Source organism: Leptinotarsa decemlineata, unplaced genomic scaffold (genome assembly GCF_025532065.1).
Source record: "Leptinotarsa decemlineata unplaced genomic scaffold, Ldec_3_MD MMD2_tig00026354_RagTag_RagTag, whole genome shotgun sequence".
Classification (NCBI taxonomy): Eukaryota; Metazoa; Arthropoda; class Insecta; order Coleoptera; family Chrysomelidae; genus Leptinotarsa; species Leptinotarsa decemlineata.
In genome coordinates, this window is record NW_027412702.1 from 574,305 (window position 1) to 591,726 (window position 17,422).

The 17,422-nt window shown below is 35.2% G+C and overlaps 1 protein-coding gene across 1 annotated transcript in view; it reads right to left on the reverse strand.

Moving 5' to 3' along the window:
- Positions 1–2,110: 2,110 nt before the first annotated feature.
- LOC111507642 (ras-like protein family member 10B) overlaps positions 2,111–17,422 on the reverse strand; it is a gene marked incomplete at its 5' end in the record, with an annotated part of 144,680 nt that continues 129,368 nt past the window's right edge. The window contains one exon of the mRNA XM_074184027.1: positions 2,111–4,158. Within this exon, the coding sequence (XP_074040128.1) occupies positions 3,571–4,158 (588 nt within the window). The remainder of the gene's footprint in view (positions 4,159–17,422) is intronic.

Here is a 17,422-nt window from a genome sequence, read left to right on the forward strand (position 1 = left end):
AAGTTAGCTGAAACACACGATTTTTGGATTGGTCATTGATTGATAATGGTGGCGCACCTTCTCGAATGTATTGGAGCTTCGAGGACAGGGCCCGACTACTGCAATTTTCAAGGAGAAAAAAAATAATAAGTCCACCGTCAACTTAATTTCCAAAGTAGGATTGAAAAAATACATTGAGTTGAAAAGTAAAATACAAATTGAATAAAAATTGAGTACATATGGGTTATTGATTAAAACCATAAGTAAAGTTAACGACAAAGAGTACATAATAGTTCAATGTACAATTTCATGAGCTTATCACAAAGGTGTCTACATCTTCTTGAACGACATTAACATATTGATTAATATCACATAATAGATATTTCATTAATATTTTCTTCAAGAAGCTTTTGAATCTTCTTAGTGGCAAGTTACGAAACTCAACTGGTAATGCATTGTATTGCCTAATTGCTATATTATCTGTTCTCATCAACCTATTAGTTGTAGGAACAAGGTTTGATTTATTTCTGGTATTATCCTGGTTTACATCCATATGAGTGACTTCATTCTCTAAGTTCTGTCGAACAAGAAACAAATTTTCATATGGAGGGATTGAATATACGGTCATAATTTTAAGTTCCACAAATATTATTTTAGCTAACTTCAACAAAAGTTCGTTTTGAGATCCAACACATAAAATATCTCAACAATAAACTTGCATCTAATTGCTATGTCAGCAGGGTCATCACCAAGAAGTTGGGAATAGTAACAGAAAAGGCATCATATTTTTTCAGTTGTAGTCTCATCTGAAGTATGGTACCGTTTTTTGGTGTTTCTGTAGCAAGCAACTGATGCAATCAGTGTTTGTTCTACGAAAAAGAACGATCAGTTATATATGTAGAGCCAGGGCCGTCGCCATGGTGGGAGATGGGGGAGCTTCCCCCCCTGCTTTTTCGACTTGGGAAAAAGTTGGTAAATTTTTGGCCGTGAAGATCCCATACTTTGAAATTCTGAGTTGTTTGAAAACTTCAAAAAAGTTTAATTTCTCCCAAGTAAGAGAACAGTCCTGAACAGTCCATAAATTTTGAAGTGACAATTTTACAAAATTCACAACTTTTTGCTGTTTTTTCGACTTGGAAAAGTTGGGAAATTTCGGGCCGTGAAGATAGAAAAAATAATAGTAGAAAACAATAAGCACAATATTATTTAAGTGTTGTTTCCTTTCATTTGTATTGAATATTCCTATACATGGTGGATATGGTGGAAGGACAAGGACCTTGGGCCAAAGTAGAATAATTCCCATTATTATTTTTATAATTACCAAAATTTATTTTTGTTTGTGCATACCCTAAAGGGCATCAGTATTCAGGCAATCTTTGGATAGCTAAGTAAGAAAATTAATATATTATAGTAGTAACTAATCCCTCAACTTTCATTTTCTCGAAAGTTGTGAAATTTTGCTGGTGGGCTTGGGAAAATTTGGATTCCCTTCCCCCTGGTTTTTCTTTTCGCTACGGTTCTGTGTAGAGTCAATCATTTGGACCACTATCGACCACTGTTCATGAAGGGTAGAACACTAACAATTATCTGCATCCTAATTCTAGAAACAGTATGTCTAATTCAAATAAGAAAAAATAACTTTCCTTCCGGAAGAATATATAACACCCGACAAAATGCCAATATACCTCTGCCAAAACCAACTTCAACATTAACTAAAAAATCCATAATATTTGAGAGTCTGAAGATATTCAATCATCTACCATTTGAAATGAAAAGTATTACAGACTTAAAAACATTCCAAAAACGTGTGAAGAAACGTGTACTCATGAAGAATATCTTGAAGACATATTTTGAGTACCTGAACCTTTGAGGTTAAATGAACTGGTTTATTTTATTTAAACATGTAAATCAATTCTCAACTGCTTTGTAGAATCTTGTCTTGCTACATGTAAGCGTTAGACCCTGTATTGTTTTATTTTTACTTCAATTAATTTACTGTAAATTCAATTATGCTTTGTCAATAAGAATTTTTTTTCTTCGACAATAAAGTACCTACATTTTCAGTTGAATTGAATTGAATAGAGTAGCTGAATACCCTTGTGCCTTGATTACCTTCAGTAAAACACCTCAAAATAATTTATTTTGTATTTATTACTTTTTTTCACTACAAAGTGTTTTTGGCATAAACTTAATAATTCACAACCACAGTTACGTTTTGCACGTTTCACAAAAATATTACAAAATCGAAACGAAAGTTCGGTTTTGTATTACAAGATTGTCTAATAATATTATTGCTAACATAATAATAAATACATATTACCTTTGAGGTATTTGATCCACTCTTAAATTATTGCTGATAGTGAACTGTATGTTTGAGAGGCCGGTAGAAAATAATGATACACGCAAAATATGAACTGACATTTGAGATGTCAAGTAAGTTTGGAAATCGTAAAATTTTTAAAATTTATGGAAAATATTGAAAGGTGTTCATCCAGTATTTCTAAAAAAACATCCGAATGAAATCATTTATGGTTTGTGTTGTTTGTTGTTGTGCTCTTCTGGGGTGCTAATCATTCCGTAACAAAATCCCAGGATGTCTTTTGATGAAAATATTTGTAGACATGCGTAGGTGCGTAAAGTGAATAGAGATGTTGACTGTATTCAAATAAAGATATAATTGTGCCCCGAAATGGAAGGTGACATATCTAATAGAAGTGCTAACATTTTACAAAACTCTATTCATTTTTAAGGAATGTAATTTTTACTGAAGAATCAAAATGTAATCAAGTCACTCTCAAGATTACCAATCAAAGTGCACGACGTCACTTGTTCACAAATTCGACGCTGTCAAAGACTACATTGTTTTTTTAACGTTGTTAAGCGATTTCTGTGAAATTTCTGTGAATTCACCCATTTTTCATTTGGAAAGGATTTCAAGAAGTTTTCCCATGCCAGAAAGTGGAATTGAATTGGGGACTTTTGCTCTTTCAAATTCAGAATTGTGAAGAATTCTATGTGAATGAATACACTTATATAAAAAAATACTCAGCTATTTTAATAGCAGTAGGTACTTGTACTGGCACCGCACAATTTTTGCAAAATTTAGAATACATTTTCTATTAGAAAAATTACAGAAAAACTATATCACCTTATTAGTTTCCCAGTGTTTGGGAACATGTGACGTAACACCGATCACAAAGCAATTATTGACGTTTTGAAGAAACACTTGAAACGGAATTTAAAAATATGATATTTGTAATATCGGTAATATTAGATAAATAACTTTGTATATTTGAGAAGGTGATGTTTGATGATGGTAATTCAGAAAGAATATCCAAAATAAGAAGAGAAAAAGTGAAAGAAGTAATAGGAGACCGATGAATTATCGAATCAAAGGAACAGCTACGGATTTATGTTCTCAACAAGACTTCAATGAATAACTGCTGATATACTGAAAATAATAAGCAATATTTAGTTTTTCAATGGTGTCCACATTTTTAACTGATAAAAGTCGGGATTATTGAGCAGAAGTTACCATTTTCCGGTGACCATTAAACGTTCAGAAAAGAAACACAGCAATTTCAGAACGAATCAAATAACAACACATTTATTTCTGTCTAGAGCATCTTGAATATTGTCTAGCATCGGACTTTGATCCCTGCTACTCAAGTTGTCAATCATATTTATCAGTTCCTTGAAAACGGCAACTACTTTCCAATTATATTTTGCACTACATTCAATATAACCGGACTTCCAATGTTTTTTTACTAAGTTCACAATATCACGACGTTTTTCGTCGCTACTATTTGTGATTGCATTTTTTGAACTGTTACTGGTACCTTCTTCAGTTGCAATAAGATCCTCTTTGTTACCTACAACTAATAACGGAACGTTTTGCATATTTCGTGATTCACAAATTTGTTCCCTTAGAGTTCGAACATACTGAAAAGTATCTATGTTTGAGAGGTCGAATACTAGAATGTATGCAGTGGCGCTTCGTAGTCCGTAGTATCTGTAGTTGGCCCATTCGTAGTAGGAATTAACAGGAAAATACGGGATGACCGGTAAATCGGAGATTTTTATTTCGTAGAGACGTTCGTTTGTTATCACCGAAGGGTAATAAGTGTGTTTCCGTTCTGTGGGAATGTAGTCTTCACAAAAATCGTTCCAGACGAACTGCTGCATATGGGGCGTTGTTGAGGTCCAGAAGGTACATGAAAAAAACAAAACATCAGATCATTATATTCTCAAAGGTCAATATAGAACATATTTCAAAACTCAAAATTACAAAAAATTACATTTTATGTTGTTGAAGAAAACTTGAGATATCTGTGAAAGTTTGGAATAAAATTCTTGTTTTCTGATCCATGGAGTGTTTCCGTATTTCCAATATTTATTTCCTAATTTCCACATTCGATCAATTTTTAACGAAATGTTTAAATTACAGTAATTACTTTACAAGACAAATACCTATCACCTGACTTGTCAACGAAATATTTTTCAGTACAATTATCTAGCTAATAAGCAAAAAATCGAATGTATGTTCTACATCCTAGAAGCAGAAATACTCCAACTTTGATCATGATACATACGTGGTAGGTATAGTCTATTTGCCTTACATAAACAAAGTCACGGACCGCATCAGAAAATTGTTTGAACGGCACAACATTGAAACCATTTACAAGCCAAGATTGGCCAAGGACAAAAAAGAGCCTTTGACATTCGCGCGGTGTTTACAGGATTTACTGTCCCTGAGGCTCAGCTTACATCGGAACTACCAAACGCAGCATCAACACCAGGATACAAGAACACAAGCGGTATGCCGCCTCATGCAACCCGAGATATTTGCAATTGTAGAACACGTCCTAGTAGAAACGGACTACTTAATAAAATATGAAGTAACTATTATAGGAATGTAGCTTTTACGGCTGATGACAGTTGACACCTCAACTGACAGTTGACACGTCAAGAAGAGTACTTTGACCACGCCACTGAGGATGACTGCCGCAGTTGCAATCAAAACGTTTGGAGATTATAACAAAAGAAGACCACGGCAAAACCCGGAAACCATCCAAAATATACGAAAAAACTACTGTTCTGTCTTTACGGCTACTATGAAGTTTGGATCGTCGTAGCTTTGTCAGATAAGAAACACGAGTGTACTGATATCTTGAACCTCAATAAATTGTGAATGTATTTACCTTAAAGAATAAAAGCTGAATCTATCCTCAGCAGCCGGACAGCTTTGACAGTTTCAACACCTGTCCATAGATTACAACGACCACAGAATGTAACAATGTATAATAAACACATTGAAAACTCAATTCAACCACTATGTGAACTTTGGTTTCATTCTAACTGCGAGAGACTCGATTTTTATAGTATCGTCTGATCCGTGCTAGGAATAGCACATTAAAGGCGAGACTTCGTTAATCCTTTCGCACAAGTTTCGACTTCTGGAGATTGTCGAGTAGGGAGTGGTGAACACTGGTTGGAATAAAAAGACATTTTGAAACATTTTAACGTAACAACTAGATCCATTAAATTTATAATGTGTACAAACAAACTTTGCCTGGCCAGGTGTTGAAACTATCGAAACTCCGGATACTGAGAAAATATTTTCTTATAGCTACCCAAATAACACATGAAATTCAGATTTTATAGTATTGGTTTTGTCCGTTATGATTGCTTTTTGTAGCTCCATCCCAATAAATATTAATTCTACTGTATCGTGATATAAATTGATCGATAGGGAATTTTGCACTTTATACATTGATGCTGTTAATCGATTTCCAAATTTAATTTTATTACTATATGATGCCGTTGAGCGATTTTTGACCAATTGGTCATAATAATGGTTTCTACGCAGATACTATCCAGAAGTTAGTCAGAAAACGCAGCCGTAAATTCACTTACAGATTAATATACCCTCAGGTAGAAATCAAGAAATAGGTAACTCTAACATATTTGGGAAAAAACCAGAGATAATTGTGGGTTTCTCAAGGAAAAACAATGTGGAAGTGGCATTCAGACCACATGCCAGCTTATCTGATTTCCTTTTCAATGCCAAAGATAAGGTAGACAAGTTGGAGAAATCTGGAGTTTATAAGCTCAAGTGTCTGGAGTGTAATAGTGTTTATGTGGGACAATGAGGTCGAAATTTCCAAAAACGGTATGCTGAACATGAAAGGTCCTCCAGACTAGGAAAAAATGATTCGACGTTTTAAAATCATTCCTTGGCATGCAACCACAAATTTCCGAATCTAAACGATACGGAAATTTTGCACTATGCAAGGAAGGGTTACAATCCCAATTATTTAGAATTATTGAAAATTCACAAGCATAAACATTGCGTTAAATGATCAAATCGATTTAGTTTACTCACCGGATTTCAAATTGGTACATCCGCATTGTAAACTGTGAATTCAGGTACTCAATCAAGCCAAGTACCTCTATTAGTACCTACAGGGGTGGTATATAAGGGCTAATATAATGAACCATTGTAAGTTTAATGTATAAGTTTGAAAATGTCCTTATAGGACGAAACTGCATCAACATTAGTTATAAATAAAAGTGGTAAAAACATAGAAAGTTTCAATTCTCTTTTCTTCATCATGGTTAACATGGTTACTGTATGGTGTGTCTGCAACCGAGCCATACCATCACAGCATTGTGAGAATTAACGAAATGTACCGAAAATTGTGTCAGCTGCAGCCGGTACCGGTCAACAGAAAAGGTCCGATCTTGCTCCACGACAGCGTCCGTCCGCACGTTTCACAAATCACCGTCCGAAAATTAAACGAATTGAGCGTGGAAGGTCTGCCTCATCCACAATGCTCCTCAGACCTCTCGCCAACCGACTACAATCTTTTCAAGCACTTCGATAACTTTCTCACGGGTAGAATCTTTGCCAATCAGGACCAGGCAAATCCGCCTCGGATCCCGAGTAGATAATAGTTATGCTGACGAAATTATTCGACCTGTGTTACGTTGGCAAAAGTGCACTGATTTAAATAGCGCTTAACTTGATTAAATTGAACAAAAATTCACTGGGATAGTAGACTCATAAAAACTGACAAAACTTTCGAAACACCCCAATACCTATAGTCTAAGTCACGATGATCCAAACTTCATGACAGCATATCTTTTCCTACCCATGTTGAAGCCATGGGCTGGTAAATTTTCAGCTTTTATGAGCATTCATGGGCTCCCTGATGAATAGGTTTCATATTTCGTTAATAAGATGACATTGTGTAAATTTGGGGCATACAGTTGAAGTATTCTTTATAATAAATATAACAGATATCACATATACCAGTACCGCTTTTAATTTATCACACAAATGTTAGTGAATATTGTAAAAAAACTTTTTTTGGCATTAAAATTATTGGAAATTAATTCCATATTGAAATATAGTGAAAAATTTGAGCCTCGACCGGTTTTGTGGTTTCAACTCGTTATACGACTGTTCCAAATATAGAAAGAACAAGGATAACTTTCCAGTTTGATTTATGTCCAAAAGGCAACAAACGTAATATGCATATTTACTCATTTTATTCCATTTCGCAAGAGAAATAAAGCGACGTTTTGTCCGATGTCAGACAAACATTTTAAAAACTTTATTAATTTAGCGAGCTGCCTAATCGAGTCAGAAAAATATTATCCAGAATTCAACGTTGGTTTTACTAACCGTCGAAAAACATATCGGAATACGTTTACAGTTGTGAAACAAGTTTATTATCGGGAAATATTACAAATGCTTTTGTGAATTGGTTCTTACGTTAAATAATGAATTTTACTGAATGTATTTGAAATATTTTCAATGTACCGCGCTACTGTTAGGTACTCAAACTTCTTTTGGATTGAATCTGAAACTTCTGGACGATTCATTTTACTGCTTGATGAGTGCTGAACATACGCGAAGGGACAACTTGTATTAACTCATCGAGACACTGGTTGTTTTTCATTCATTTATTCATGAAAACAGGCCATCCAACAGAAACATACCCAATAACAAAATGGCACTCATTTAACATGTTGCCTTATCTACTAGTCAGGTAAAAAAATATGATTTCAACAAGCTATATAGTAAACTATTGGTATTGGTCCACCATCGTTATTCATAATAGACATTATTATGTTAGGAATCACACGTTAAAAGGTAAGACCTCGTTAATCCTTAGCTCGCACAAGATTCGACTTCTGAGGTTGTCGTTCGTAGGGGTGCGACAGCTGATTAACGGAATAACATATTTTTTTTACTCATTTCTAAGCTCTCATAGTCATCTAGATGCCTGTTGTTAACATGTCTAACTGATCTTAATGAACCAAAGTCTATGGAATGGTTTTGTTGCAAAACATGCTGGGCGACTGCTGTTTTTTCTGTTCATCCATATGTTTGGTGTGCTAAGTTGTTCCCCTACCTGGCTAACATGTTTTGAAATGGAAACCAAAGAAACATCAAAGAATTTTCCTAGGATATGGCTGAAGCATGTGGAGGACGTTTGTAGTGGAACTTTAGAAGAAGGCTCTTTTCAAAGTCCCGCTGGGTTTAGGTTGAAGGTGGGTTCAACAGAGAGATACCAGAATTGAGAGATTCAAAAACAAAGTTTATTCTTTTTGTTCGAATATAACAAAGCTAGAACAATAGAACTTTTCGTTAATAGAATATAAACAAGATTTAAACAGACTAGACTCACCTAGAACCAGGTAACAACAAAAATATCTAGGTCTACACACCCTAAGGCTTCTAACATTATATATTCAATGAACCAAAAGAATTCCTGCTCTCATTTCTGATCGAGGCACATGTTTTTCAGAGTCGGTGGTTTTTTATAACTCTCAAAACTAAAGATTTTCGTACCTTTTGATTCTCCTACTGACATCTCTAGGCGAGAGACCCAACCCTTCCAATTTTGGTTAGAATTCTTTGATAATTATTGATAGATTATAAATTATGCCGAGAGGTATATTGTTCCGTTACACGTTTTTGCGATATTCGATAACAATGAGGAGTCAATGTGGAAAGCTAGAATACGATGTATTGAGGAAGGAAACAAGCACTTACAGCTATATTCCTGACGGTTCACATCACTGTGGACAACACAAACGTGCTGCGTTGAATGATAATGCATCGTCTTTTCACGTTTCCTCCCATACATGAGAGTTTTACAAAAGAAAAAACGACAATACAGGTAATAACCATCAGTAACGGTTTCTCGAGGAGCATTGTAGATGATATTATGAGGAAGAAAAAGTTCGGGTTAGGAATGAACGAAAACTCGACTTTTAGTACCGACGAAAACCAAGATAAATATATCTCAGTTTCATACCACCAATACACGAAGAACTTTGAAAGATTTTCAAGGAACTAGGTATGAAGGTGGTTTTTAAAACAAGTCATACACTACAATTCCTTTTAGGAAATCCACAGTCGTCAATTCGTGAAAGTCTAAAATTTACAAAATTGAATGTAAGGACTGTGATGCAAAATATTATGAACATACTAAAAGATGTATTGAAGTAAGATATGAAGAACACTTAGCACACCTAAACTATGGAAGACCAGAAAAATCAGCAGTCACCCCCATTACGGTTTGAAACAGAACCATTCCATAGACTTTAGTTTATTAACATCAGTTAAACAAGTTAACAACAACAGACATCTAAATGCCTATGATAGCTTAGAAATAAGTAAACATAATAATATTATGAATAACAATGGTGAACCAATACCTAATAGTATACTATATAGCTTGTTAAAATAATATTTTAATTAATATATTTACCTCACTCACTATTACATACGGATACATTGTAAAATTAATTTGAGACTAGTAGATAAGGCAATATTAATTTAAGACACTTAAGTCACAGGTACCTATGGTATAAATAAGGGTAACATTGTAAGTTGTAATGGTTAGTTTGATCTTCCTCTTTAAGATGATCACTTGGTGATCGAAACACGTGTCGAGATGTTAAAATAATGGTTTGGTGTTGGGAAAAAACTCCAGTAATATTCAATATTCAGAGAATCGGTCGAGGTCAATCTGTAATTTCGCTCTTAATCTTCTGGAGTTTGTACTGCGTATTATGATTTTTTGTAGCAATTACTTTTATATTCGTGCTGCACATCAGTGAGTTGATGCTATCCGTGATAATGCATACTAATATTATAGATGTGAAAGTTTCTGAGGATGAACAAATCTATGTATGTATGTGGCTCTTTCACGCCTAAACGACTGAACGGATTTAGATGAAACTTTACATAAATACAGCTTATACATCAGAATAAAATATTGACTACCATTTACAAAGGTTTTGTGTAATTTTGGTCATAATATAACGATAAGTATTAAGTAAGTCGGAAAAATTCTTGCTCCCTCAGAGCTATCTTAACGTGCGCTACCTATACCGTTGGAGTTACATGCAGATAATGTACCGTAAGATTGTTTATCTAAAATAGTTCTCAATAAAAGTGCGCGTTCTACTCGTACCTCTCAAATCCGCGGTCTACCTCTTAAGTCCGCGATTTACCTCTTATGTGATAGCCACTATATGCAAAATACTGAGCTATAAATACAATTTAATTGGATACTTTTTACAAAGCACATTTTAGAATATCTGTTAAATTCTTATTAAAAAGGATACAATTGTTTTGAGTTATGATTATAGATAAACTTTGTCTTTCACACTAAGTAATTTGGACGAATCATTCAAAAGTTATCACGATAAGATTAACTTGACGAAACGCAGTAAGCCATTACACGTCGCGTCTATTGTGAGACGACGGAGAATGAAGCGCGGGAGTGAAGGGGCAGTCTAAGCAATGAAGCGCCATCGCCGAGAATGCGACCCGAACCCGGGCAGACGTCGTTGACGGTTGTGTTAGTTTGGCGAATTTCTTTGTCGGTAACATAATTCAATTCTCGAAGCTTCTATACTTAGTGCAGTTGGCATATTTTTTAGTTACCGTATTTTTAAAGTAAAAATATAAATTACTAGCTGTTGCCCGCTCTTATATTAACGTACAGTCGATGCTATTGAACCTAGAATTTTGAAATATACAGGTAGGATCTTTGTACAGCGTAAATAAGCACCAAAAAAGGGATCAATAATTTCCACCCCCAAAGAGAAAAGTAGGGGTTGAAAGATTGTATTGAATCAGTTTTGAAGTTGGAAACCTGAAGTTTTGGGATGATAAAAAAATATTGTAACTATTTGTTTGAAATGATCTGTCATGAAACTTAATGTGACAAACCAAATTCTACGTGGGCGAAGCCGCGGGCAACAACTAGTAACAACAATTTCAGTTTGACTGGTACGTCAAATTATTCTACAATCACAATACTCAATCAGATAAATGATACATTCTGGTAAAACAGGTAGATTTTGAAAAACAAGTACAATTCAAAATCACTTCAATGAAAACAGGTGATTTATGAATATGTTATTGGCATTTCATGTCTGATATTAATTGGGTAAACGATTGATTCTGGCAAAAAACAGATATATTTTGAAAACACACAGTACAATATTACTTTCAAGAAAACAGGTTATTTATAAATATAAAAACAACTTCAACAATGGCGAGTCAATAACTTCTTGTTTGCGTTCAATGAATTCTAGAGATTCCAACAGGTTTAATTTTTTTGGGGGAAAAAGAGTTTTTGGCTTTCTACTACTCCATTTTGATACAAAAGAAAAAGTGGGAATCTTCCAAAGAAAGGAGGGAAGCAATCAATTATAAAAGTAGTAACTCTATACATAAATGTGTAGATCATGCAAAGAGGTAACTTTCAGACACAAACTGGAAGAGAAACAGTCCTGAAACGGCTACTTTCATATAAACGTTAAATTATACGAAAGAAACATTCTTTCCGAACAAATAATTTTATATGAACACTGAATAATAAAAAAAAACACTTTTATCTACTCAGTTTGTATACAAAACATTCGTTATGGAATTTTAATAGATATCATTCACAGGATTTCTACACAATATACTAAGTGAATGGTAAAATTTCACTTCCATGAAACACTGTCATCCTCACTGGTAGACATCGATGTTTCGCCATAAGACACTTGCCTTGGGCTTTTCAGTACCAATCTGTATAATATTATAAGAAATTTCCCAATGTCAGTTTCAATGACAAAGTGCAAACAGCCTTGAAGAACCCCGTATGGGGATTAGTCTTCTGTCTACCTCATACATGGTGCCTTCATAAGTGGTGATGTCATCGGCAGTGGTGAATCGTAATAGTACTGTCTGTACCACGAATGCTAAATTTTTCGGCTTCGATTTTAAATAATTTTCACATATCTGTCAAATTAACCCAGTTATATTTTTGTTTTTTCCAATGTATTTCTTCAAGTACCAGGGCTAGGCTAGATGTTTCATAATAATAGGTCCTATAAAAATCAAATTGCAGATGATTATTCACCTTGTTCCTTCAACATTTTACAAGATTAATTTCACGGAGATGACAATATTCGTTGACTTTGAAAACAAATTAATTCGGATCGGCATTATTTCAAAGCCATTCGCATACACGAATGAACCCTTTCTTTATGATGGACATAATTTCCAGACGACTGTGAATTAATTCATTGTGAACAATAATCGGGTTAGTAGGTACTATGCCATCAAGGGCGAGGTCTATAAAATAATTTGCAATATCTTCTTGACACAACTCATCCTTTTCCTTTGAGCAAAGCGAAACTCCAATTATGATGATAACAAAATTAATTCAGACAAAGGATCGTAAACGATTAAATTCTGAAGAAATATTCGTATAGGTCTTTTTTGTCGAATTCGGCTCATCCCTTATTTGATAGGATAATTATACCATTTTTCCATTCGTTCATGTAGAAAATGCAGTAAAAACTAATTTCCGGAATATATGAATTTGAAGGAAAATGGCATTATTTCATGTAATATATACGTCGATTCAAAAAGAGTAGAGGCGGTACATTTTCGAAAATTCAATACGTTCAGAAAAAGTTGCTCTTACGATCGTTGCTCTTTATGATCCAAATTCAAGTAAATTAAAAAAAATCTCCAAAAGTTCAAAATCGTGAAAACAAATATAGTCATCAAATGTCCAGTGAGGAAGGCTTATTATTATTTTGGATGCTGAAATATTGTAGCGATTCACATTGGATTTGAACCTCTGGAGATTAAATCCATTTAAAGACCTATTATAATTGTTTTTCGGAGATTGAGCTAGTTTGGCGCTTTCCCCAAAGCCTCGATACATTAGGGAGGTCGTGCCGGTACTATCAATCAATAACCACTTCCCAAAGCTAAAGGTAAATGGTCATTGGGTCTGAGATACGTGCACCTTAAGCAGACGTTATGAGTCAAGAATGACAGCCTTCTGCATTTGTTCGGCTGATATTTCTGTATTGGTGCGGCAAGCCAGTATGATCTCTCTGATCTTAATATTGTATCGTATTGCTCTGATGGTCTAGACAAACTACATTAGGGTTATTAGTTTTCAAAGCCTCGACTTACGGAAAACGAAGATTAGGTGCTTTGGAAAGCTAAGGTATTCAATGTTGTTGAAAACGACTTCATACATTATTATTTTTTTTACCGAAGTATGCGTTGGTCTGGTCCTATACCCCGAAGCCCCGATACATTCGGGAGGGCGCGCTAGCATTATCAACCAACGACCACTGCCCACACCGTGGGGTAAGTGATCATTGGGTCCGAAAATCATGTGCCCTGAGCAAGCGCAGTGAGCCAAGAATGACTGCCTTCTGCATCTGTCCGGCTGAGATTTCTGCCTTAGTGCGGCAAGCCGGTATGATTTTGAAATTCGAGAGTAGAGAAGGTATCACTCCACCAAGGACTCCAATAATCAGAACAACCATCTTGACAGAGTGATCTGAATAGAGTCTGCGGAGTTCGAAAAAAAATCTCGATATTGTATCCGTTTTTCCTCCTCTTTTCTAACGATATTCGTTTCGTCAGGAGCTGAAAACTCCACGACAAATATCGTTTTGCTCTGGTGGTCGAGAAGGACTACATCAGGCTTATTAGCTTGTATGAGCCTGAGGGTGAGGAACGAATAGTTCCAATAAATTCAGCACTTCTCGTTCCCCACAACGGATTTAATATCCCCCGGAGCGTAGGACAACACCAGTGTCTCGTCAATACCGTAAGATGGTCTGTAGATGGTAATATAATACTTTTAGGGCTATCATCATTATTATTTTCATCATTATTAGTTTTTCACACCTGAAAGGTTGCGTCTGTCGATTAGCATTATCATCATTACCATACGAATTCAATAAAGTCAATTGAAAATATTTTGTTTGATTTTTATTTATGAATTATTGCGTTCAAAATATGCCGTCAAGAACTCCTTTGTGAAACAAACAATACCTTTAATTACTGTGCCTAAAACTAAACTCTAATGAAAATTCTCTGTGTTGAATAGTAAATCCTAAAATGTTGGCAGCATATTCACGATAAGCCTCTTATTAGAGCTGTTTGTGACAACAAAAAGAAAGAAATTGAACTCTGGCTGTTAATTATTTGATGGATACACCGAAAAGCGATATTCAGATCGTAGGAATTGTTAGCCTGGAATTGTGTTAGGACGAAATCAGATATTCACTTGGATAAACAGAAATTGCTTTCTTGAAAGTTTTAAAGTTTGAGGTTTCTACTTGAGATATCTTTGGAATGAGTCTGAAGGAGTAATGGAAATTAAACCGTCATTTTCAATTTGTTTGAAGGCAATAACGGAGTGGTATCTTCAATTGGGGACTTAAGATATGTTGCGAAAAAAGTTCCAAATAAAAAAGAAATAAAATGATTACAATAAAAACCCTTCATGAAGATATGTAGATTATACACAGAAGTTTCTTTCAGATACAAACTGAAATAAAAAAACCTTTCGGAACAACTAATTTCATAAGAACATTTAATTACACGAAGATCACTTCAGTTTGTACTCCAAATACTATGGACTTGAACAGATAATTTCAACATTGAATTGAATTTCATCTCATTTTTTTTTAAATAAATTTCGAGCCAGTTTATTTCCACTTCAGACTCCGGGAGTTCAAACTTGTGACAGTCACCAAAAAAACACTTCAAACCACTTGAAACACTTTCAAACTGAACAGTTTATTAGCAACCACCACCAAGAATTTTCGTAGATACTGCCCACGAATATTCGTAAGAGAGTATTCATTTCCAAAATATGTTCCTACCCTAGAGTTTTGAGTGTAAGATTGGGTAAACATAACATTCAATTTGTAGGACAATACAACCATTTTATAAAACAAATATTAACTAAACAACAAGGAAAATACTACGGTTAGTAACATTATTTTATGACCTCGTCATTGATACATATTGGAAGTGGGGGTGATTCAGTCCCACCATCCATTTTGTAGGACAAAGGTTTTTCCGTGTTCTTTATATCCATTTGTCTCGAGGTTCATCTAAAAACCCAACTGTTACCAATACGTTTTTTATTCTCGCCAAATCGACATGACTTAACTTCCATTATTTCTGTTTGTTCTTCCGTAGATTTTGAACGAAATCATTTTTGACAATGGAATTCTGAACTTTTGCTGAACGGAAGTTGTCTTGTAAGAAATGTTCCAATTCCTGTTCTCTCACTATTGCGGAACATGAAGGAAAGGAAAATCGAATACACTCCATCCAGTATTATTCTGTCATGCAGACAGTCAAAACTCGAAAGTTCCCAGAATATCTCTTAGCGGGTGTGTCGAAGCTTAGTGTTGACAACGAGTTGATAATTTACAAGCAAGTGATTAGACCAGCTATGTTGTACGCTTGTCCCGTATTATGCAGCCTCAAGAAAATGTAGAATAAGGTGCTCCATATTTGCACGAAATGTATTAGTGACAGATACATTTCATTGAATGACCTGTTAGATCTGAACCTGATCTGACCTGATCATATCAGAAGGCTGTCTAATAAAGTCTTTAAGTTCTTTTTACCGAAAAGCCCGCTGACGAGAGAAGTCACCGCCATTGGAACTATCATAATGAGCCCCTTGAACACGGGCTAATATAAGAATCGCTTGATATCTATCATGAACGGCGTGAAAGCGATCGCGATTAGTTCATGAGAAAACCAACTAGGATAGTTCACAGGTCACCTCTGGCCACGGAGCCTCTTCCCTGGTTTTTGCATGAACATTTTCCAGGAGGCTATAGGCAAACCTAAATACTAAAAAACAGCAACAGTACGCCATCAAGAATCGAAGTGCGACATCCTGACTATTCTCGCGTGAGCCTTGGCAGAAAGCGAGGCGCCTTAGGGCGGAGGACGAAATGAGGCTCTGTTGGGCAGAGAGCCACCCGTCACCATTAGCGGGGGCGTCTCCCATACCCATACGTTTTCATTTGCGGATATCCTGGGACTGCTTTTCCTGCTTTTCCTCCTACCCCTCCTATACCTATCATATTCCCCCTGAACCTTAGAATGTGTATAGAGAAATAGTTAATAAAGGAATGTTGATGTTGTTATCGAGAAAAGTATGAGCATGGAACGGACGACTCTGGATGCAAACTCACATGGCAATTGATGATTTTTTGGGTGTTTGCGTGTCGTTGATACAGCTTCTTCTGAGTCCAGCTCACTACTCCAAAGGAGTAGGAGAGGAAGATCTGAACAACAACCATATTTTGTCTCAGCAACTCTGTTCTTTCACGATAGTTGCGATGACCAGATTTGTCAGAGATTGTGCTGATTCTTGCCGCTGATAGAATTCTAAACTGAATTTAACTTTCGTGAGAAGTGTTGTTCCACCCCAAATGTTACAGATTTGTCTGAAAAATTGTAGCGAATCTGTGCAAACTTTTGGAACTACCAACACATTAATATCTCTTTTGACACAAACTAAACATGGAAATACAATTGAAAAAACGAAAGGGTTTATTTATAAGATTCCTTGTACCTGTGGAAGAAGTTATATAGGCGAAACCTCAAGATCCCTAGATGATAGAAAAAATCAACATGGAGAATACATATAGACAAGACATATAACAGAATCGAGAATAGTGAAGCATACTCTGAAATCATCTGGTGATCACGCTATAGAAAGGAGTGAAACAAAAATCATCACTAAAGAAATTCATGGAAAATTAAAAAACTTAAAGAATTCGTAAATATTCTTTCAACAGGTATATTTCGAATGACTTTGTGCCATTGCTAAGGCGGGAGGTTGAGATTGGAAATATGAACCCAAAGTGAATTCTCAGAAAACATCCTGTATATGTGTTCATGCGGACTATCGAAAGTGACATTTAGATATTTTTTTCTTTTGATGTGTGTTGGAAGAAAAATACATGTTCACAATTGAGGAGTTGTTCTCAAGGAAGGAAAAATGATTATCTGAAGATAACTAAGTATAGAACTTGAACCATTTGTAGGCAAAGTTCATGAATACGA